Genomic DNA, 23,936 nt, shown 5'->3' with positions numbered 1-23,936 from the left:
TGCTAGGGTCTGAGACACTGGTTTAAGGTCCCAGCTATCTGTGTAGGCCAGGGCTCCAAAGCCGCAAGGGAACTGCCAGGGAGGACGGGCTCAGTCCTATCAACCCGTGGGTAACAGGCCTTTGGGGTTTCAGGATTTCCATGGAGCTGTTGTGAGGGCCTTGGATGGAATGGACCAAGAGGGCAAGGACACATTGGCCAGGGAGGAGCTGAGGCGTGGCCTGAGTGAACTCCCAGCCATCCTCAACCTTCATCAGGGGATCCTGGAGGAGCTGGGAGAGAGGCTGCTGCACTGGTGAGCAGTCCCCGGACTCCCGCCCCGACCTCTGTTGCTCTAGGGGGTTGGGGGGTTAAGAACCCCACCACGTGAAATGGTGTCTTCATTTGACAGATGTGGAAGTCGAGACACAAAGGTGTGTGATCATTTGCCCAAAGTAAAACAAGTGTGGGAGGGTCAAGCTGGGGTCCTCACCTGGGGTGTGACTCCAGCTCTCACGTCCAGCACTGTGCTGGTCACAAGGCTGAGTTCTCGCTGTCCTGTCCCCCTCCCGGCTGCAGGGAGGGCCAACAGAAGGTGGCCGATGTCTTCCTGGCTCGGGAACAGGAGTTTGACCACCACGCCGCTCACATCCTGCAGTTTGACAGGTATCTAAGTCTGCTCGCTGAGAACTGCCTCCATTCTCCCCGGCTGGCAGCTGCTGTCCGTGAATTTGAGGTGGGTCCCTTGGTCCTCTGAGAACCTGCTGTAAGGATACAGGGGTGGAGCTGGGAGGGTATGGCTAAAAGCAAATCAGTGGGGCTTCTAGATCAGTCTGCAGCTGGGGGACAGAGGGGTGGAGAGGGTGACCCAGCAAGAGGAAGAACCCAGAAGATCCCCTGTTGGACAATCAGTGACAACTCAGTGAGCCACAGCCACAGCAAGGGTTTAAGTGGCCCTTCGTCGGTCCCAGTAGAAAAGCACAAAGTAAGGTGGAGCACAGCCATTTGAGTGACCAACAAATGGCCACCAACTGGGGATCCAGTTACTGGGCAGAAAATGCAGTGCTTTTTTCTATTACTAACACTAGATGCACAGCTGGGACTGCAAGAGGCATATGAATGAGTGTAGCACAGAGTGCGAGCCTAAGGAATGAACTGTCGCAGTGGGGTGGTGCTCATCTGGGAGGCCTTCCTGGAGGAGTGGGAACTGGTTTAGAGATGGTAGAAGCTCAGATTGGCCAGGAAGAGGTGTGGCTAGGACAGTGCAGGTGGGATTCAGGAGCCTAGTTCCTGAAGGCCAGGGTCCCTGATGGAATTTTGTCCTCCCCGTCTCTTGGGAACAGCAGAGTCAGCAAGGAGGCGGCCAGAACGTGAAGCACAGGCTGCTGCGGGTGGTTCAGCGCCTCTTCCAGTACCAAGTGCTCCTCACAGGTGGGCCCCATGGGAGGTCAAGGTGCACTGAGACTGTGGCGAGGGAAGGCCCCTGAGGAGGGGTGGGATGATGATGGCAAGATGTGTGATGGTAACCTCTCCTCCCACCCTGGCAGGAAGGGATGGGGGAGGACTGCTCTTAGTTCCTGCTCCCTGCCTCTCCAGAGGGACCAGACCCAGCCACCACCTTCTCTCCAGCTGAGCTTTGGACCCTGTGCTGTCACCTTGGGAGCCGCACTTCAGGGGCCACCTCTTGTGTCTTCCTCCAACCTCTCCCATCCTAAACACAAACTCACACTTTCCTGCATTCTTCATTTCCTCCCTGTCTTAGTGGGTGGCTGGTTTCCTAAAGCGGTTCTTATCACCAAAGTCCTCCTTGTGGCTGAATCAGTGGCATTTCCCACCTGGGACCTTCTGGCTCTCTCTGTGGCTTTGTCACTGACCACCTCCTGCTTCTTCAGCCCATCCATCCTGGGACCTGTGACATATTCTCTCCCCTGCCTCTTTCTGACTGCTCCATCATCTCTGATAACAACCTTTCTTCCTCCACTATCCCATAAATGTTTGTGTCTCTTGGAAGTCAGTCCGAGGTCCTCTTTCTTTCCCTCTCTACAAATTCTTCCCAGGAAATGTCATCCTCTTTCCCTTCTTCCACCTGCCAGAAACACACACACCTCTGACCAGAGCTCCAGACCCATTTACTCAATTGCCTCTTAAGTTGACAAAGACCCCTCGCCTGGGGAACCGACATTCCAGTGGGTGAGATAGACTCACACCTAGCAATATTCATGTACATCAAAGTAGTGACCAAGGCTGTAAGAAAAATACATTAGAGCCAGGAGACAGAATTCATTCATCTAATTCAACAAATATTTATTGGGCATCCACTGTGTCCCAGGCCCTGTGCTAAATGCTAGAGATATAGCAGTGAATTAAGCAGCCAAACTTTATAACACTGTGGAGCTTATCCTCTAGACCCGCGGTCGGCAAACCGCGGCTCACGAGCCACATGTGGCTCTTTGGCCCCTTCAGTGTGGCTCTTCCACAAAATACCACGTGTGAGCATGGACGTACAGTGCGATTGAAAATTCATGGCCCATGTGCAGAAGTCGGTATTTTGTGGAAGAGCCACACTCAAGGGGCCAAAGAGCCGCATGTGGCTTGCGAGCCGCGGTTTGCCGAGCAGCACTTTGCCGACCACTGCTCTAGACCACTTTGAGGAGGTAGCATTTCAGAGATCTCAGCGGAGTGAGGACATGAGCCCTATGAAGGTCTGGAAGAAGAAAGTACGAGGTAGTGGGACTACTGAGTGCAAAGGCCCTGGGGTAAGAAGGAGCTTGGCATGTTCAGGAAACAGCAAAAAGCCAGCACTGCCAGAATGAATGAGTGACTTAGAGAGGCAGCTGGAGCGAGGCCAGCCTGTGTTGAGCTTTGTGAATAAGAATGTGTTCCAACATCACCCTCTTCTGTGTTGACAGTCATGTCTGTCTCCCCCAGACATGTGCTTCCTAGAGGCAGGCTCTCACCTTGCTTGTGTCTGTACCCTGAAGGCACAGCACAAAGTCAGGCCCACAGCAGTCGCTCATGAGAGAACGACTAGTCGTGGTGGCAGTGGTGCTGGTGGCAGTCCTGGAGGCCTGGTTTTGTGGTGGTATCGTGGTGTGATGGGGCTAACAGGGGTGACAGGGTGGACACCCCATTCTTTGGAAACATTTCTTCCACCTCTGGAGAGAGAGGGGCTCCTGCTGTGGACAGGAGGGGCTGGCTCACCAGGGCAAACTGACTCCCGGCTCTTGTTCTGCCTGCAGACTATTTAAACAACCTTTCCCCGGACTCCGCTGAGTATGATAACACACAAGGTAAGTCCAGCATGAACCCAGAGGGGGGGACACAGTCCTGTTTTGCCCCAACTCTGGACTCTACATCAGTTCTAGGCCCGGGACATAGTCCCCTCCCCACCAGCTGGGGGTGCAGTGACATGAAGCTTCTAGGGCTTCTAACGTGACCCCCTCTTCGCCTCAACATGGGACTCCCCAGGATGGGCTCTGGTCCAGTCAGGAGGAGAAAGGGGCTAACAGACTTGGTTATGAGAGGAGGCAGTGCCAGATCTAAAACACTAACCGTGTCCGTTTCCTCCCTATTCTGTGTGGCTGTCCATGTGACCTGCCAAGTGGTCAAATATTGTTACGTGGCACAGCTAGGGTTGGGCCTGTGACCTCACCCAGACATGGGAAAAATTAGTGCCACCCACTTACAAGGCCCTGAAAATGCAGTGGTCTCAGGAGGCGGAGTGGGGAGGGGAGAAGACAGGCAAGAGGCGAGGATGGTGGCAACTAGACTGGCCCTCCCCAGAAGGCCCAGCTGTCTGCTCTGCTTCTCTCCTCAGGCGCGCTGACCCTCATCTCCAAAGTCACAGACCACGCCAACGAGAGCATGGAACAAGGGGTAAGTCCAGCCTCGAGGCTCCTTCTGTGGGGTACAGGTCCAGGACTCCCTCCTCCATGTCCACGTCTACTTGGAGTACAATTTATGTACTATATGTAGCATATGTTTAAAGTGTACAATTAAATAAGACTTGATGTTTGTGTGTACCTGTGAAACCATCTCCATAATTACAATGCTGAACATATCCATGGCCCCAAAAAGTTTCTTTGTACCCCTGTATCATCCTTATCCCCAACTCCCAGGCAACCACTGGTTTGCTCTCTGTCACTATAGATTAGTTTTCATTTTCTAGAATTTTATAAAATAGAATTATTCAACATGTACTCTTTTTTGTCTGCCTGCCTTCTTTCACTCCTTTATTGGATATTTGATAGTCAGATATTTTCTCTCAACCTGTGGCATGTCTTTTCAGTCTCTTAGTAGAGTCTCTGGAAGACCAGAAGTTCTTAATTTTGATAAAAAGCCCACTTTATTATTTTAGTTTCTTTTATGGATCATGATTTTAATGTTATATCTAAGAAATCTTTGCCTCACTCAAGATTACAAAGTTTTTCTATTCTGGTTTTTATATTTTAGAAGTTTTCTAGTTTTAAATTTTACATGTAGGTCTCTTAATCCATTTTAAGTTTATATTTATGTACTAGAGGCCTGGTGCATGGATTTGTGCACTGGTGGGGTCTCTCAGCCTGGTCTGCAGGAATCGGGCCGAAATTGGCACTCCGACATCCCCCAAGGAGTCCCGGATTGCGAGAGGGTGCAGGCCAGGCCTAGAGATCCCACCAGTGCACGAATCCATGCACTGGCCTCTAGTATGCATATAAGATCTTTGGTTAATCTCTTCCCGCCCTTCCCCCTTCCTGCTGAGATTCATCAGTCTGTTCCATGTTTCCATGCCTGTGTGTTGAGCGTCTGCCCCCTGGTGATCAGTGCGCGTCACAGCTACCGGTCGAATGGTCGCTTAGGCTTTTATATCTATAGATGGTGTGAGATTTGGGTAAAATTCAAGCTTTTACATGTAAGTATCTAATTGTTCCAGCACTATTTTTTTAAAATATATATTTTATTAATTTTTCACAGAGAGGAAGGGAGAGGGAAAGAGAGTCAGAAACATTGATGAGAGAGAAACATCGACCAGCTGCCTCCTGCACACCCCCCACTGGGGATGTGCCCACAACCAAGGCATATGCCCTTGACCGGAATCAAACCCAGGACCCTTGAGTCCGCAGGCTGACGCTCTATCCACTGAGCCAAACCAGCCAGGGCCCAGCACTATTTTTTTAAAAGACTGTCCTTGAACTCAAACCTGCTTTACCCCACCAGGCCAGACTTCCTTGTGCACATTGTAACCACAACCTCACACATACTCTTGTACCAACAAGCATTTGTATGCCAACATGCTCCTCACGTGATACGCATAAGCTCACGTAGGGAACATTTTTTTCTGATTTCTACATTTGGGTCTTTCTTTTTTATTACCTCAGCCATGAGGTGTGTCATTCAGTGTACGCATGGGGCTTGGGGTTGGCACGAATGCCCAACTCCAGCGTTAGACAGCATTTACAGCAATGACAGCTCCTTCAAGGACTGATTAGAGGTTTGATCAGAGGATGAATGCACCTGGCCTCTAGCTGCAGTTACTCAGACCAAGCCTCAGGAGGTTCCCTAGAAGAAAACTCAGATATCTGGCCAACAAGGTCAGGCTTTTGAGACTTGAAATCAAATTGTCCATTGATTGCCTCTTCTCCACAGCATAGAAGTAAAATATCTCCCTCCAGAAGAGAGTGAGGAGACATGTACGAGTATGGACTCTACCGTTTTCACCTTTTTTAAAATCCTCACCTGAGGATATTTTTTCCATTGATTTTTAGAAAAAGTGGAAGGGAGGGAGGAAAGGGTAGAGATAAATAGATAGGTAAATTATATATATACCTATCTATTTACCTACATATATATATATATATATATATATATAGAGAGAGAGAGAGAGAGAGAGAGAGAGAGAGAGAGAGAATTCATGTGAGAGAGACACATCGATTGGTTGCCTCCCACATACACCCTGACTTGGGCTGAGGATCTACCCTGCAACCCAGCTACATGATCTCGACTGGGAATCAAACCGGTGACTCTTTGATGTGTAAGCTGATGTTCTAACCACCATGCCATGCCTGCCAGAGCTCACCTTCATTTTTTTTAATATACTTCATTTTTTGCAAATCTTTTATTGAGGTAAAATATAGTGTGTTCCAAAAAATGTATACACACACTTTGAATAATTATAAAGGCAGTGTTTATTAAAATACATTTCATTTTCAAAATTGAGCTATCAGCTGTTAAAGTGTGTATACATTTTTTGGGACACCCTGTATACATAACAAAAATTTTGCTATCCTAACAATTTTTAACCACATAGTTCAATGGCATTAAGAACATTCACATCATTGTGCAGCCATCATCACCATCCATCTCCAGAATGTTTTCCCCCTTCTCCAAGTAAAACTCCATACATATTAAGCACTAACCTCCCATTTCCCTTCCCCTCCCCCCAGTACCTGGAAACACCATTCTACTTTCTGAATAGTCTTTACATTTTAGAAAAAATTTAAGTTTAGCAGAAAATTTGAGAAGATAGTACATAGAGTTCCCATGTATTCCACACACAATTTCTCTATTATTAATATATTAATATGGTACATTTGTTATATTAAAGAACTAATATTGATAACATATTATTAACTAAGGACCATAGTTCATTCAGATTTCCTTAGTTTTTGCCTAATGTCTTGTTCCAAGTTCCCATCCAGGTTATCATTTAGTCATCTTGTCTCGTTAGTCTTCTCTTAACAGTTTCACGGACTTTCCTTACTTTTTAAAAAATATATTTTTATTGATTTCTAAGAGGAAGGGAGAGGGAGAGAGAGATAGAAACATCAACAATGCAAGACAATCATTGATTGGCTGCCTCCTGCACACCCCCAACTGGGGATCGAGCCTGCAACCTGGGCATATTTTCTTGACCAGAATCGAACCCGGGACCCTTCAGTCCACAGGCCAACGGTCTATCACTGAGCAAACTGGCTGAGCTGACTTTCCTTACTTTTGATGACCATGACAAATTTGGGAACTCCTAGTCATGTATATTGTAGGATGTCCCTCTTTTGGAATTTGTTTTTCTCATGATTAGACTGGGTTTGTGATTTGGGGGCGAGGGGGAGAATAAAACATGGAAATAAAGTATCACTTTCATCAAATCCCTATGAAGGATACATGCTAAGCAACATGATTTATGACTTGATGTTGACATTGATCGCCTGGCTGAGGTAGTGTTTGTCAGGTTTCTCCACAGTAAAGTTATACACACATACTCACCACCGTGTCCATACCCTTTGGAAGAAAGTCACAGTGAACAGCCCACATTTAAGGAATGGGAGTTATGCTCCCTCTCCTTAAGGGCAGAGTAGAGTATCTACCTCAACTGTTTGGGATTCTTCTGCATGAGAGAGTTGTCTCGTCTCCTTCATTTGTTAATGTCTTCATTATAAGCAAATAAATCATTTATAGCAGTTAGGACTCACGGGTATTTGCTTCATATTTTGGGTTATAATCTCATACTGCTTTATTTATTTTACTTATCAAATTGTTCCAGTGTTGGCTATTTGGAGCCCTTTCAGTTGGTTCCTGTACCCCTTTCATATACCCCCATGCATATGTGTTTGAGTACTTTTTTTTTTTTTAGCACTTTCTTATTATCTGGCACTACAAGATACTCCAGGATCATCTATTATATTTTCTGCCCTAGTCTTAGAATCACCCATTTCTCCAAGGCACCCTGGTTTCTTTAATGGTATTAGAAACCAAGATCTGGGCACTAGGTATGCTCATTGCTACTGGAATATTGTTTTATTTAGGTCATCTTAGCTGACAGAGCAAAGAAATATATGTGTATGTACAGTTGACGCTTGAACACCATGGGGGTTAAGGGCACCAACCTCTCATGCAGTTAAAGTTCTGAGTATAATTACAATCGGCTTTCTGCATACACAGATTCCCAACTGCACATTGACTCTTGAACAACATGGGTTTGAACTGCGTGGTTCAATGGAAAGAATTCCATATAACCATCTACATTAAGCTAAACAGAAGTTCTTACTGATGTCTCCAATTCTTTTTTTTTTTTTAAATTAAATCTTTATTGTTCAGATTATTACATTTGTTCCTCTTTTTTTTCCCCCCATAACTCCCCTCCTCCCAGTTCCCGCCCCACCCTCCGCCCTCACTCCCCACCCACTGTCCTCATCCATAGGTGCACGATTTTTGTCCAGTCTCTTCCCGCATCTCCCACACCCCTTTCCCCCCCAGGAATAGTCAGTTCATTCCCTTTCTATGTCCCTGATTCTATTATAATCAACAGTTCATTCTGTTCATCAGATTATTTATTCACTTGATTCTTAGATTCACTTGTTGATAGATGCATATTTGTTGTTCATAATTTGTATCTTTACCTTTTTCTTCCTCTTCCTCTTCTTAAAGGATACCTTTCAGCATTTCATATAATCCTGGTTTGGTGGTGATGAACTCCTTTAGCTTTTCCTTATCTGTGAAGCTCTTTATCTGACCTTCAATTCTGAATGATAGCTTTGCTGGATAAAGTAATCTTGGTTGTAGGTTCTTGGTATTCATCACTTTGAATATTTCTTGCCACTCCCTTCTGGCCTGCAAAGTTTCTGTTGAGAAATCAGCTGACAGTCGTATGGGTATTCCCTTGTAGGTAACTGAGTTTCTTTCTCTTGCTGTTTTTAAGATTCTCTCTTTATCTTTTGCTCTTGGCATTTTAATTATGATGTGTCTTGGTGTGGTCCTCTTTGGATTCCTTTTGTTTGGGGTTCTCCGCGCTTCTTGGACCTGTAAGTCCATTTCTTTCACCAGGTGGGGGAAGTTTTCTGTCATTATTTCTTCAAATAGGTTTTCAATATCTTGCCCTCTCTCATCTTCTGGCACCCCTATAATTCTGATGTTGGTACGCTTGAAGCTGTCCCAGAGGCTCCTTACACTATCCTCGCATTTTTGGATTCTTTTTTCATTTTGCTTTTCCGGTTGGGTGTTTTTTGCTTCCTCGCATTTCAAATCATTGACTTGATTCTTGCGCTCCTCTGGTCTGCTGTCGGGAGTCTGTATAATATTCGTTATTTCAGTCCGTGTATGCTTAATTTCTAGTTGGTTCCCCAATATAAGATCGAGGGTCTCATTAGTTTTCTTGTAGATCGCATTAAGTTTATCGGCGGCTTCTAAACAGTTCTTGAGAGACCTTAAAAGTGTGGTTCTGAACTCTATATCTTCCATTGACAATTTTGTCCTGTTTCTTTGTCTCCGCATTTTGTTATGCTTCCTTGGTGCACCCCCTAGTGGTCTTTGTTCGCAGTCTTATAGTTAAATCTTGATTGTTGTAGCTAATTCCAGGGAGGGTTTGACCTCCAGGCCAAGTGGCTATGAGAATCAGCTGTGTCAGCAGTGAGAGAACTTCTGTCCTCTAGGGAGGTGCTAATCTAGCCTTTGCCTGAGGCTATCCGGCAAATGCCTGTGTGCAGGGCTTGGGCGGGGCGGGTAGAACAGGATCAACAGGGTGGGCCGGAGAGAGCAGTTATGGCGGCTCTCAGTCCTGTCCCCAGGGGCTCTGCCTCTCTGAGTCCCAGCACCCGCTGCAAACCTCGGAGAGAAAGCTGCACTCGCTCTGACCGAAGCCAGACAGTCCCGCTTCTCCCGTTTGAGTCTGGGTCCCTAAAGACTCGCCCGGATCTGGAGCTCAGAGTCTGCGACTCCCTCCCGATTGAAAACGCCAACCGCGCCCTCCGCTGCCAGCCCGCTCCGCGCACTCTGCACCTCAGAATTTGACTTCAGCACTGCGCCTCCTCTGAGTGTCCGTATGCGTTTCTCTTTCCTCCTAGTTGTAGGACTTCCACTCAGCCAGCGTTCCTGTGGTTCTGGGTGATGTCCCTTCCGTTTTTTGGTTTCACTTTTGAAGTAGTTGTTCAAAGCAGCAAACTCCGGCGTTAACCTATGCCGCCATCTTGGTTCTCATGTCTCCAATTCTAATGGTTACTGCATCAGTGGATCGTTCCCTTGCTTATCTGTAAATTTCCACACAAAAGTGAAAAACCTAGTTCCCATCATTCATCATCCATTTACTTAATTGGTCAGTTTACCAATTCTTGAAAGATATTTTTTCCTGGGTATAGAAATCTGAGTGGACCATTTTTTCTTTCAGTACTTTTAAAATGCCACTCCACTGTCCTGTGGCCTGCATAGTTTCTGATATGAAATCTGCTGTAATGGTGATATTTCTCTTTCTTATGTAATGTGTTTCTTTATTCTAGCCTTCAAAATCTTCTCTTTAAATTTGACTTTTAGAAGTTTGACTATGATGTCTAAGTATGTGTGATTTTAGGAGCTTGGGTGCTTCCTAGATCTGTGATTGGTTGTAATTCACTAATACCATTTTTTAAAATTAGTTTACCTTTCACTTACAGTTGACATACACTATTATGTTTCAGGTGGTCATTCATTACTTTTGGAAATTTCTCTTGGTTGCTCTTTTTTTTAATTCCCCTCCAGCACTTTTTTTTTTTCTCTTTGTGTTTCAGTTTGGTTAATCTCTGCTTACCTAACTCCAAGTTCATTGATTTATTTTCCTCATATATGTAGTTTGTTGCTAAGCCCATCAAAGAAATTCTTCATATGTGACACCATAATTTTCATTTTTAATATGTCCACTTGACTATTGTATAGTTTCCATTTCTGCTGAAACTCTCCATCTGTTCATGCATGCTGTCCTTTTCCACTAGCTCCTTGAACATATTAATCATACTTACTCTGAAGTCCTTGTCTGATGATTCCAACATCAGTGCCACCTCTCATGATTTTATTGAATGCTTTATCTCTTGAATATTAATTGGGGTTCTTTCTGGCTTTTTGTAGTGTTTGGTTGAATACCAAACATTATGTGTAGAAGAACTGTAGAGACTGAGGGAAATATCTATCCCCAGAAGTGAGTGTGCCTATTATCATCATCATTATTATTATTATTATTATTATTATTTTGTCATGCTGTTATGGGGGCAGTAGGAGTTGGGTCAATCCAGTAAATGAATTGGGTTTGGGTTTTTTGTCACCATTGTCACCGTCAGCACCCCACAGATTTCATGCTCCTCAAGAAGGGGACTGTTGTTACCTGAAGTTCCAGAGAGTTTTTCTTATATTCCTGCTGTCTTGTCAGCTTTTAGCAGCTCCTGTGGCACAGAAGGGACCTCTCCCATGCTCTGGCCCCTTCTTGAGGTAGACTACTGTTTCCTGTTACTCAGTGTTAGGCTCATACACCATGGCTCTTCAGGACAAGCCTCAGTCTTCAGCAGGGCCTGGGGGCCGAACTCTCAGCATCCCTGCCCCTCCCCTGCATGGCAGCCATGTACCTGCGGCAGGTCTTGGAGGTTCCTGCCTTGTACTGTTGTGCCATCCTGGACCCAACGAGTTACGCCCCCCTCTTCTTGGGACAGACAGCATTTGTTTTACCACCAAAGGCAGGGAGCCGGCTCTTCCTGGCCCCCTGGCTCCCCCAGTCTTCCTGTGAGCATCTGGTGGAAACTTCTGGAAAAGTGCTTGTAGATGTTTCTCATGCCTGGCCCTCCATGTTATTCTGAACTGCCCCACCAGCCCACACTTGACCTTTAAGAAACCATTAACATTTTAGCTGCTTTCTATTGTGTGCCAACCACCTCTCCTCTCCTGTGTGTCCCAAAGGCATGACAGTTAGTATCTCTGTGGAGGGGCTTGCCAGTCTCTGGAATTTCATTCATTTGGTTGCCTTGTGACCTCAGCTCTCCAGGAAGCCTAAGAAGAGTTACGATTTTGTCGATTATCTGGTTTTTTTTTTCTCACTGTTATGGTGGGGCATTGTTTTCTTGCAGCCTTCTACATCATCAGTGGAAATGGAACAACTATCGAACATTTCTAATGTGTAGAATTTTATGCCCAGAACTATGAACAGTGTCAAGGCCTTTTCAGGGCAATTTCTCTGCACACAACTTACCTCATTAGTTGACTTTAGAACCTGACCCTGTGTGAGGCTCAAGGGGCACCTGCTTGTTGTTTCTGGTAGTACGGGGTGCTGTGCAGAGGGGAAAAGGTGTGTCCCTTTGTATATTGTGGATGACCCAGTGGGGGGCTGACAGGAGTTCTCAGGCAGACACACTTACTTTTCTTCTAGGAGCACAGACCCATTTTCTCCCCAAGTGGTGAGGCCACACCCTGGTCTGTAATCCCAGAGAGACAGACTGGCCTTGGGCATTGTCATCTCGGGGTTACTGAAGTCTGGATGCTCCAGGCCTTATGGGAGACACAGGCTTAGAGTAGGCGCAGTGGCCCAAAGACAACCTGACATGTCGGATGGCAAAGCAAGGCCAAGAGACCATCGCCATGGTGTGCAGAAAGGTGGCAGTGTCGGAGCCCAGGCCCAGAAGGACTGGCCTGATTATGGGCAGTCCACACACAGCATCCTGCAGATCCAGGCTCAGGTCGCAGTCCTGACCCTGACGGGAGGTCAGGTTTGGGGCAAGGTCCTTCTGGGCTCCACTTTCCTCCTCTAAAGCAGAAGCAATACCACCCCTTTCAGAGGAGATAAGATTCCTTGAAGGGGTCCTGACCATCTCTCCCTCACCCCGTCCCACCCACAGGAAAACCTGCAGAAGCTTGTCCACATTGAGCACAGCGTTCGTGGCCAAGGGGATCTCCTCCAGCCAGGAAGGGTGAGTGCCACCGCCACCATGGGCAGGGGCAGAGGGTGTGCTGGCAGCAGGCAGGCGAGGCTCTGATAAGCCCCATTGTTCAGCTGGGCTGGCCCCAGACAGGCCTGGCTGCAGGTGCTGTTTACCCGAGGAGGAGGGAGGGCAGGGCTGGGCTCACAGGGCCCGTGGACTGCCTCCCCTGGGGTTTTCCACTCTCAGGGCCTTTAAAGCAACAGTGCCGTTTGGGTTCAGTGTTCCCTGTAGTTCTCTTCACCTCCAAGAAGAAGCGATGCCAAGTATTTTTAGTTTAGTCCAGCATTGCTGAGAAATCAGGAAAACCATCTCTGAAGAGCCCCAACATAGCATTTAAAAAAAACATTTTTCAGGAGACAAATTTATCCACTTCTTAAAATTTTTTATTTTTATTAATTTCAGAGAGGAAGGGAGAGGGAGAGAGAGATAGAAACATCAGTGAGAGAAAATTATTGATCAGCTGCCTGCTACATACCCCCTGCTGGGGATCGAGCCTGCAACCCGGGCATGTATCCTGACAGGGAATTGAACCGTGACCTCCTGGGTCGTATGTCGACGCTCAACCGCTGAGCCACGCCAGCTGAACAATTTATCCACTTTTAAGCTTCCAATGGAAAACGTAAAACTCAGCTCAAAAATAGTAAAAAATGTGTTCATTACTTATTACAGTTGATGAAGGACAAGAGACAAAGAAATGAGATATTGTGCTCAGATTTTACTCAAAATTAGCAGGGCTCTCACTGGTCTGAGATTCTATAAAATCACACTTAACGTTTTGGCCTGGGTCATCAGTAAATATTTATTAAGCATCTATTTGTATGCTCCAGCATTTCAAGGGGGATACACCAACTGTTCATGCAGCTATTTTAGCAAACCTTCACAGGCTTTGTTCTGGATGGACTTGTGGCAGCAAACGAGGGTGGGAGTCATTGTTTGGACCACTCTGGGGCTTGGTGTAATTCAAGGTGGCATGATCCTGAAAGGCCAAGAGGTCTGTCTCCAGAGCTGCTATAGCATACACAGAGCATCTCGCTCTTCTAAAAATTTGTTTTTAATTTTATTGATTTTAGAGAGAGAGGGAAACATTGACTTGTTGTTCCACTTATTTATGCATTCATTAGTTGAATCTTGTATGTGCCCTGACCGGGGATCGAACCCACAATCTTGGTGTATCAGGACGACGCTCTAACCAACTCAGCTACTCGGCCAGGGCCCAGAGCATCTCTCTTAGGCTGGGAATCCCCCCAGGAGCTGCTCTCTGGTCTTCCAGGAAGCATCATAATTTAAGTTTCCCACTCAAGGGCCTTCCACCCTTCTCTAGGGCAGTCAAGGGCATCAGCCTGACCACTGGTGTCTGCTTCTCTCCTCACAGGAGTTTCTGAAGGAAGGGACACTGATGAAAGTAACAGGGAAAAACAGACGCCCCCGGCACCTGTTCCTGGTAAGTACCTGGCCTCCCAACCAAGCCCTGGGACTGTCAAGTTCTGTGGAATTTCTAGGACCAGTATTCAAGGACAACTGGAAGGCAGGGGAGGAGACTAGAACAGAGCGGAATCTGTAGGATGAGGATCATTCTGTGTGCTGAGCTTCCCAGAAAGCTGAGAGTTTAACTTTGGAAACCACCACCCATCCCTCCCTTCTTTCTTTCCCTCCCTCTTTCTCTTTCTTTCTTTCTTTCTTTCTTTCTTTCTTTCTTTCTTTCTTTCTTTCTTTCTTTCTTTCTTTCTTTCTTCCTTCCTTCCTTCCTTCCTTCCTTCCTTCCTTCCTTCCTTCCTTCCTTCCTTCCTTCCTTCCTTCCTTCCTTCCTTCCTTCCTTCCTTCCTTCCTTCCTTCCTTCCTTCCTTCCTTCTTTCCTTCCTTTCTTTCTTTTTTCCATCCCTCATTTATTATTTCAGCGATTTTGATGGAATGGTGCCAAAAGTTAAACATTCTAAAATCAGGAATAAATGTCCAACTGCTTTATCTAATGCATGAGAAAACAGATCCAGAAAAGAGAGTTGACTTGGCCAGATCTCTCAGCAAGTTGGTGGCAGAGCCCCGGGGGAACCAGGGCTGCACCCCGAGTCCAGCACTTTCTCCACTGTGCACAAGACAGAGTATAATGTAACATTTTTGGTGATTTATAGCTACAGCCTGGAATACCAGGGAATGTCCAGGCCTATGATGTCGTAACATCAACCTCTGTGACTGCTAGGTTACAAGCAGCTCTTTGTGCATCCAACCAGCTATCTCTTACTCCCCATGAGAACCCCTCACTCTGGCTGGTTTGTGCTGTGGTGCAAGGGAGAAATTTGGCCACAGGCAAGAGATTAAAACTCCAGCAGGAACTTCGAAAGGTATCTTTGAAAGTGGATAATTCAGAGTGGATAGTTCAGAGTGGATAACTCATTGGATAGTTTGAGTTCTCAAAAGGATCGCAAAGTCCCCACAGATGCTTGAGTTCCTTTCTCCAGGTAGTTTTTTGAACTCTGCATATACCTCTGGTGACAGGGAGCTCACTGCCTATTATGACATTCATTAATTCTGCAACTCCTTCTCCATCTCCTTCTGTGGGCCAAGATCTGTGAGGGTATATAGACACGGCCCCTGCCCTGTTGTGGATCTTGGAGTCCAGTGAGGAAAGTCATCCCTTGTTCCATGTTAGAGTCTCAATATTTGAAAACATTTTCTATTGAGCAGGAGTTCATACCCTTGAATTTTGGAGATCTGTGTGGCAGTGAGCGAGACTGAGCTGGTTAGATATTGATCTGACTGACACTTAGCTCCTCTGTAACCCTTAGACAGATCACAGACATGCCTGAGCCTCGATTTCCCACAGGGAAAGTGGAAATAGTGGGCAGTTTGGGGATTTAAATGAGGCCCATAGAGGCAGCTTGTTTGATAAGAATTTCCACCCTTCCCTCTGACAGTTATCCCATGGGACACAGGCCCTCCCTCCGCCCACAGCTGTAGAGTCATCAGCTCCCTCTGCCCCAGCACAGCTCACGACTGGGTCCCAAGGCCTTTCTTCTCCAGGATGAAAAAGGGAGACATCCAGGATGGTGATGAGGAGCACTGACTTTGGAGTCAGACAGACTGGATTCTCATGCCAGCTCTGACTTACTGGCTGTGCAACCCATGGCAGGTCCTGCTTCTCTGAGCTTCAGTGTCCTTCTCTCAACAAGGAGGGAAATAGTCACTCCTGTAAATGAAGGAAGTTCATGAAGCTAGACTGGAGGCAGCTCCTCCGTCTTGATTCCCATCTGGCCAGCTCCTCTGGCTATGTCCCTTTCACAGGGACTTCGAATGCCAGGCACAGACACAGTGTCCTTCCTTGCTCCTTCCCTTCCCCCATCTGTCCCCCTCCCCTCCCCCTCCCACTTCTCCTTCTCTTTCCCTTTTCCATGCTCTCTCCAGCATCTAGTTGACTCTTCTTCATAGCCTCTCTCTCACTCAGTCATGATGACTGCCCTGGGTCTCTCTGGTTCCCTATCATTGTTAGTCTACAAGCCTCCCTGCCCCCCTTCTTTCTTCCCCCGCCCGCCCCACGGCCTGAACCCAGGTCCCTTTCTCTCTCTCTCTCTCTCTCTCTCTCTCTCTCTCTCAGCACAGGACCTTCTACTAAGTAGATGTTAGTAACATCCTCTGGAGCAGTGGTCGGCAAACTCATTAGTCAACAGAGCCAAATATCAACAGTATGACGATTGAAATTTCTTTTGAGAGCCAAATTTTTTAAACTTAAACTATATAGGTAGGTACATTGTTATTAACTTAATTAGGGTACTCCTAAGGCTTAGGAAGAGCCACACTCAAGGGGCCAAAGAGCCGCATGTGGCTCGCGAGCCACAGTTTGCCGACCACGGCTCTGGAGAGATAGATAGCAGGAGGATAGACAGACATTCTTGAGCCAGGGAGCACCATGGCGAAAACATTAAGGAACAACTTTTATTCCTCATAAGGTGCCAGTTTCATAAAATAATCTTAACTCAGAATAAAGTCAGGGCATGTGTCCACCAACACAGGGTTTTCAGTGATGCTATGGAGAAGTTCCCACTGTGGCCCCCACCCCTGCGTCCCATCCAACCCAAGCGGTGGGTGGTACTGGAGGCTCCTTATTGTGAGAAATCCGCCCTTTCTCCTCCATGAAGAATTTCTCTTCCTTCCTCCAAATTGGGGCTGTAAAACACATGCTTTGAAGAAGAAAGGAGAACCATGGGCAATTAGGAGGCAGCCTGGTCCTGAACCCATCAGGAAAACCTCAGGGTGCTAATGGCAGTTGCCATGGCAGCAGGTGCTTAAGGGGCCGTCAGAAAAGGCTGGGACTACTCTAGTGAGTGACACAGGCGGGTTCCTCAAAGTAGGCTAATGAATGAGGCCCTGCATGGGGTTTGGTCACTGTCCCCAGGTGGGGCCAGGACTCACTGTGCGGCCACTCCCAACACACCACACCACAGCTGAATGCACTAGAGGCACACTCATTTATTTGCCACCCCGGCTCTGCCACCTGTGAACTTTGTGACCTTAGGCGCGTTAACTAGCCAATCTGTGACTCAGTTTCTCCCGTCTGTGGCTGCTTTGGAGCTACAATGGCTAAGTTGAGTAGTTGTAACAAAAACTGGCACCTTATGAAGAATAAAAGCCCATCGAGACTTAAATATTTACTATCTTGCCTGTAAAAAAATGTTTGCTGGCCCTGTTCTCCAGCTCCAGTTAGAGACAGTGAGGCCCAGAGACAGGAAGGGTTTGCCTGAGGTCACACAGCAGCTCAGTGTCTCGGCCAAGTCTCTCACACAGCTCTGCCTGGGACGTCGGGGTCCCATGAAGAACTGGTGACAGGAAAACGCACCATGCTGTCCCCTCAGCAGACTGTCTGCAGGAAAAGAAGTGTTAACCCTGAGTTCTCGCCCAGTTTCAGACCTTAGATGCCACGTTCTGGTCAGTGCCCACAGCACCCCTAGTTTACATTGGCTCCCATGCATAGAGGGCTCCCTCGGGGCCATTCTCTCTCAGCATCCATAATGAGGTAGGGGCAGAGATGCTCCCAACTTCCCAGGTGAGGAAGCTGAGGCTCAAAGAGGGAAACAGCTTGTCCATAGTCACACAGCAGCTACAGAGGGAGGGTCAGGATTGACAGCCCACAGACCACCCGGAGTGTGAGGTTGTTTTTTCAAACTAAACCCTGTAGTCAAACAAGCATTCTCCTCTAAGGAGGTGAATTGTCTTTCATTCTGTTTCTTCCTGTCTTCCTTGCATGGAGATGGGGAGCTTTAATTGTTCATTCAACAGATATTAAATGGGCACCTACTATGTCACTGGAGCTCCCTTTCCTCAAGGAACTGCCTCCCTCTTTCCTTAACTATGCTTCACAGAGGTTTGATTTATAGAGTAAGATGCGCCCATCTAAGGTATAGATGCCAAAGTACATTGACAAATCTACTGCCACTTGGTCAGGATATAGAACATTCCAGCCCTCCAGGAAGTTCCCCTGTGCTCCTTAGCAGCCACTCTCCCCGCCCCTGCAGCCACGGGCAGCCACGGGCCTGGTTTCTGTCACAGATCAGTTTTGCCTGTTCTGGAGCTTCCTGTGAATGTCATCAAGCAGTGTGTTCTCTGTCTGGCTTCTTTCCATCAGCATGTTTTGGGCTTCATCCATGTCGTTGTGTGCATCATCAGTTTGTTCCTTTCGATTGCTGTGTGGTATTCCATAGTATAGATGCACCACAGTTTGCTAATCCATTCACCTGTCGATAGTTGGGTTGTTTCCACTATTTGGCTATTGTGAATAATACCTGTATGCACCTCCCTGTACTTGACTTTTTGTGGGCACTGCATGTATTCCCCTTGAGTTTTTACCTAGGAGTGCAACTGTGGGGAAGGTGCTCACGTTTTGGACCACGGTTGTTTTGCTGTCTCGTGGGGGCCAGTGGGGAATGCAGGAATACCTATGCACCCAGTGCTCAGTGATCCTCAGGACAGAAGCTGGGACCAAGACTTGTGTGATGGGGTTTCCTTCTCCCCAGATGAGCGACATGCTCCTGTACACGTATCCCCAGAAGGATGGGAAGTACCGGCTGAAGAGCACGTTGGCAGTGGCCAGCATGAAGGTAAATGCCTAATGCTGGGCACTCGGGGGCAGTCGGGAGACCCCAGGTAAGCAGAGGACGACATCCCTGCTTCTAAGAGCTCACAGACCATCTGGGAAGAGGGGGGTCTTGAGGAACAGTGCTGTTATGGGTTACAGCAGGATTATGCTATAGATAGACCAGGGCTGGGGTTGGGGGTCGGAGGGGAGGAAGAGAGGAATGGCAAGGAGGGCTTCCTGAAGGAAGGGAGCTGAGTCCCATAGAGAGCATAGTCTGTGGACAGGTGGGGAAGGGTGCTTTAGGAGAGAAATGTGTAAGCAAAGGCTTGAAAGGAGAAACAGTATGTGTTTGGAGGATTTTTTTTATTGTGGTAAAATATACATAAAATTTACCATTTTAACCATCTTTAAGTATACATTTCAGTGGCATTAAGGGCATTCACGTTGTTTTGCAACCATTACCATCATTCATCTTCCCAAACTGAAACTTTGTACCCATCAAGCACTAACTCCCCATTCCCACTCCCTTTTCTCTCTATATGATTTTTTAATATATTAAATTTTGTTGTTGTCAATCCTCGCCCGAGGATATTTTTCCAATGATTTTTAGGGAGAGTGGAAGAGAGAGGGAAAGACAGAAAGAAATATTGATGTGAGAGAAACACATCAATTGCTTGCCTCCTGCATGAGCCCCGACCAGGGCCCAGCTGAGGAGGAGCCTGCAACCAAGGTACGTGCCCTTAACCAGAATCGAACCCAGGATTCTTTGGTCCGCAGGCCGATGCTCTATTCACTGAACTAAACCAGCTAGCACTATATTAAATTCTTTATTATGTAAGTTTCAGGTTTACAACGTTATAACTTACACACTAAAAAGTGATCATCCTCAAAAGTCTAGTTACAATCCATCACCACAGTTGACCCCTTCATTCTCTTGCTTCCCAAGCCCCTTTATTCTCTGGTAATTGCTAATCTTTCCTCTGTATCTGAGTTTATTATTATTTTTGTTTGTCTTTTGATTCCACATGGAGTGAAATCATATGTTATTTGTCTTTCTCCTCCTGATTTATTCTCATTATACCTTCAAGGTCCATTCATGTTATGACAAATGGCAAGATTTCATTCTTTTTTATGGCCGAGTAATATTCCATTATGTAAATGTACCACATCTTCTTTATTCATTCATCTATCAATGGACACTTAGGTTGTTCCCATATTTTGGCTATTGTAAGTAATGCTGCAGTGCACATAGAAGTGCATATATATTTTTTGAATTAGTGTTTTTATTTTCTTCGGATAAAGGGAATGAAGTGGAATAGCTGGATTATGGTAGTTCTATTCTTAATTTTTTGAGGCCTCTCCATACTGTTTTCCATAGTGGCTGCACCAATTGATAATCCCACTAACAGTGTACATGGGTTCCTCCTTTGGCAGCTCATAGAAGTGGAATCACACAGTATTTGTCTTTTGTGAGTGGCTTGTGAGTGGCTTACTTCACTTAGCATTATGTCCTCAAGGCTCATCCATGTTGTAGCATGTATTGGAATTTCCTTACTTTTTGTTTGAATAATATTCCGTTGTACATATACACCACCTTTTGTTTGTCCCTTCACCCATGGATGGGCACTTGGGTGGCTTCCACTTTTGACCATGGTAAATAATGCCGCTATATGCTAGATATCTGTTCAAGTGGCAGATGCTTTTTAAACAAATGTAAGAAAGATGCCAGCCTAGCTGGACAGTTTCGTGTGTAAAGACAGAGAGACAGGAAGAAGGGGCCCTTGTCATGTGTTCCCATATTTTGAGTTGGCAGCCAGGCCCCACCACACACACACACATACAGCATCTGCCATGTCTCTGAGCATCTGAGGAAACTCAGGCTCAGAGAGGGACAGTGGCAGGACCAGAGGAAGAATCTAGTCTGTGGTTGCCCCTTCATGCCCCCCTCACCCCCCTGCTGAGGTGCCCCTGTTGGTTTCCAGGTCAGCCGCCCTGTGATGGAGAAGGTGCCCTACGCCCTAAAGATTGAGACTTCTGAGTCCTGCCTAACTCTGTCTGCAAGGTATGGGGAGGAAGAAGGAGGGAAGGCCGGGGGGCGGGGTGAGGGGGGGAGCGAGGGAGGGAAGAAACAGAGTTTTATAGGTGGGAAAGTTTGGAATAACAAATGTTGGATGTGTCTTTGGTTTTATTTGGGTACTAGAGGCCCGATGCACGAAATTCGTGCAAGAGGCTCGGCCCCCACCACCACAGCTTCCTCCGGAAGGTTGTCTGGAAGGACGTCCGGTCTAATGAGCATATTATGCTTTTATTATTATAGATCCTTTGCATCAAAGAACTTCTTTTTAGTGTTTCTTAACCATTTTTGAATCACAGGCCACTTTGAGAATCTGATAAAACTGGCTTCTCTCCCCCAAAATAAATGTGCATGGACATAAAATTTTACATAGAACTTTGGGAGTTTCTAGAGCCATTTTTCTTAAAATTATAATAATAATGCCTCATGGTTGTAAAACTCTATAGATTATTTGGTCTTTATAGCAACACGAAAAGTTATGGTGAGTAAAGAATGCATTGTGTGCCTTATTTAATAAATTATCATTACTTTCAGGCTTTCGTGTCTGGAGAGAAAAAACAATGAGTGAGCGTTCCCTGGTTTGGGGTTCAGCCTTTCTCTCAGAACCCTCTGTTTTTTCTCCAGGCCCTCAGGATGCCCAGGGGTCCTTCCTTGCTGGCTTTAGGCAGTGAAAGAGACTCACCTCCCTCACCCTCCACATTACCCTCTCCCCCACCCCTGCTTTCCGGGCAAGGCCAGCTCAAGCTCAGAAACCAGGGAGGCGTGGCTGCTGCCAGGCCCTCACTGGGCATGGTGGGTGGGACGGGTTCCCAAGGCTTGGGAGTCTTCCCTCTCAGGTGGGCGTGACCCAGGGCTGGCAGCCGTGCCCAGTGTGGGGTGGGGGTTCTGGTGTGGCATGGGATGTGCCCACACTGACCCACACGCTGTCTCATAGATGTATTGGTCCTTAAGCCTTTATGAGCCACTCCTCATGGCAGGTTCTGTGCTGAGGACACATGTGATTTGAGCTTTGATTTGCTTGGGGTAGGGGGAGCCCACATTCTGGGTAGGAGTTATGAACCGGTTACAACACAGAACATAACTGTATTGTATGTTCAGGTTATGTGCCTGAATTAATAGTGGTGGTGGCAAGAGGAACCTGCATTGGGCACCTGCTGGGTCTCAGGCCCCTCCTCTGACCCTCATCACCACCCTTGCAGGTGGGCCTTGCAGCTCCTCGCATGCTTGGGGAGTTGAGGCCTAGAGACGGCTCACACAGCCCATGTGAGGCAAAACTGGGGTTCAAATGCACACCTGCGTGATCCAGAGCGCTTTTCCACTTAGAAATTCCAAGGAGTGACCCCCTCTGCTGGAATGAGGGGAGGCTTCCTAGAAGAGGTGATGCCTGGGTGGGGTTCCATGGCCTCTTCTCCCCTCATCTCCAGGTAAAATCAGAGACCTGTGAGACCCAGGGTATGGTCTCTGTTTGTCCAACCATCAGGTGAGGGTGGTGACAGGCCAGGCTCAGCCCTTCAGATGGGGCTGCCCCGCTCTCTTAGGCAGGGACACTGCCCTTTGGCCAGTGGACTCAAGAAGCCACTGTCACTGACAGGCCGGTCACCTCCCTGCTAACTCAGACACTTCACACTGAAGCTTCCATGGACAGTGGGACCCATACATCTCCTTTTAGGGACATGGCATCTGGCTGGCCGCCACCCTTCCTCCCTCCCGGGCCACACTGGTCCCTTCTCCGGCTGAGCCTGCGTACTTCAGTGTAGGATGGAGCGACACCTAGTGGGCCCCGCAAGAATTAGGCAGCTCTCAGCCCAGAGCGGCTGTCACCACCTTCCAGGCACAGAGCCAGAATGTGGGAAGTCAGCTTGTTGGATGAATAGGAAGTGAAGTGAGAAAGTGTGGGCAGTTGGAGTGACTGGGACCTTGGCCCTTTCTAGCTTCTATCTACCCTTCTCCCCTGCCCCCTGCCTACCCATACCTCCTAAGGTGTGGGCCCCTCAGAGCTTCCCTCCGAACACCCCTTGCTTTGCTATTGCCAAAGTCCATCTACATCCCACATGTCATTTCATCCCCACAAAAGCCTTGGGAGTTAGAGGAAGAGTATTGACACTCCTGTGTCCCAGTGAAGAAGGGGCCTGGGGGACCGCAGCGTGCCCTGCCGCCCTGCTAGCAGGTGGAGGCGCTGAGGTGTGAGCCTAGGCCTGTCTGGCAGGTGGCCCGCACTTGCTGGTGGGATTTCAGATGCCAAGAGGTTCAGGCATGTGTGATGGGCAGGGGCCTGCCCTGGACTTGGTCCCCTCGTGCAATCGCTAACTCCAGCTTGTGCCCACAGCTCCTGTGCAGAGCGGGATGAGTGGCATGGCTGTCTGAGCAGAGCCCTCCCTGAGGACTATAAGGCCCAGGCTCTGGCTGCCTTCCACCACAGCGTGGAGGTGAGTGGAGGCCCTGGGACACCAGCCACACGCCTAGGAAGACTTGCAGCTCTTTGCATCAGGGCACTGGCTCCTCCTCCTCCTACCTACCTCTCCTGCCATATTCCCACCGGCTCAGGGCAGTCACTGTGCAACCCCAGCCTGGAGCACAACACCTCCTGTTGGCTGTTTCTAACCCAAGATCAGCTTCCTGGAGGATATAGGATGGGGAGGGGGAGGCTACAGAATTAGAATGCACCCTGTCCCCCACACCCATCCAGCTGGTCTCCTGACCACACTGCTTGGCTCCATTCTGTTGCTCTAGATACGAGAGAGGTTGGGGGTCAGCCTGGGGGAGAGACCCCCCACTCTGGTGCCCGTCACACATGTTATGATGTGCATGAACTGCGGCTGTGACTTCTCCCTCACCCTGAGGCGTCACCACTGCCATGCCTGTGGCAAGGTGAGTCACTCCATTGGGGGGAATGTGTGCATGGGGGTGGCATGGGGTGGGGATTCAGGGGCATCCAGCAGCTGCTGCGTGCCAGCCCAGAGAGAGCAGGGTTCACACCAAGCCTGCGAGGTAGTTAATGCCCATTTTGCTGGTATCCTCAAACCATGGTGCCAAGCCCAGGCCCCTTCCGTAGCACCACCATGCTCCCAAAAGAAAATCACAGCATATGTGGTTATTGTCCTCGTAAAAAAACAGTATCTATTGTGGTTAAGGGCTCATCAGAA

The 23,936-nt window shown here is 47.7% G+C and overlaps 1 protein-coding gene across 4 annotated transcripts in view; it reads left to right on the top strand.

Moving 5' to 3' along the window:
- The window catches only part of FGD5 (FYVE, RhoGEF and PH domain containing 5), a 115,943-nt gene that overhangs the window by 81,253 nt on the left and 10,754 nt on the right, over positions 1-23,936 (top strand). For 3 of the 4 annotated variants that reach the window (XM_036332295.1, XM_036332291.1, XM_036332293.1), the window contains 11 exons: positions 134-294; positions 558-714; positions 1,322-1,409; positions 3,218-3,268; positions 3,796-3,854; positions 12,575-12,646; positions 14,031-14,099; positions 18,658-18,741; positions 20,702-20,781; positions 23,120-23,219; positions 23,524-23,661. In XM_036332295.1, coding sequence (XP_036188188.1) covers positions 134-294; positions 558-714; positions 1,322-1,409; positions 3,218-3,268; positions 3,796-3,854; positions 12,575-12,646; positions 14,031-14,099; positions 18,658-18,741; positions 20,702-20,781; positions 23,120-23,219; positions 23,524-23,661 — 1,059 coding nt within the window. The remainder of the gene's footprint in view (positions 1-133; positions 295-557; positions 715-1,321; positions 1,410-3,217; positions 3,269-3,795; positions 3,855-12,574; positions 12,647-14,030; positions 14,100-18,657; positions 18,742-20,701; positions 20,782-23,119; positions 23,220-23,523; positions 23,662-23,936) is intronic. The other variant, XM_036332292.1, reaches the window with a different exon arrangement.

This window comes from Myotis myotis, unplaced genomic scaffold, assembly GCF_014108235.1.
Source record: "Myotis myotis isolate mMyoMyo1 unplaced genomic scaffold, mMyoMyo1.p scaffold_m19_p_13, whole genome shotgun sequence".
NCBI lineage: Eukaryota > Metazoa > Chordata > Mammalia > Chiroptera > Vespertilionidae > Myotis > Myotis myotis.
The sequence above is the reverse complement of the archived record's forward strand: the minus strand, read 5'-3'. Positions and strand labels throughout refer to the sequence as shown.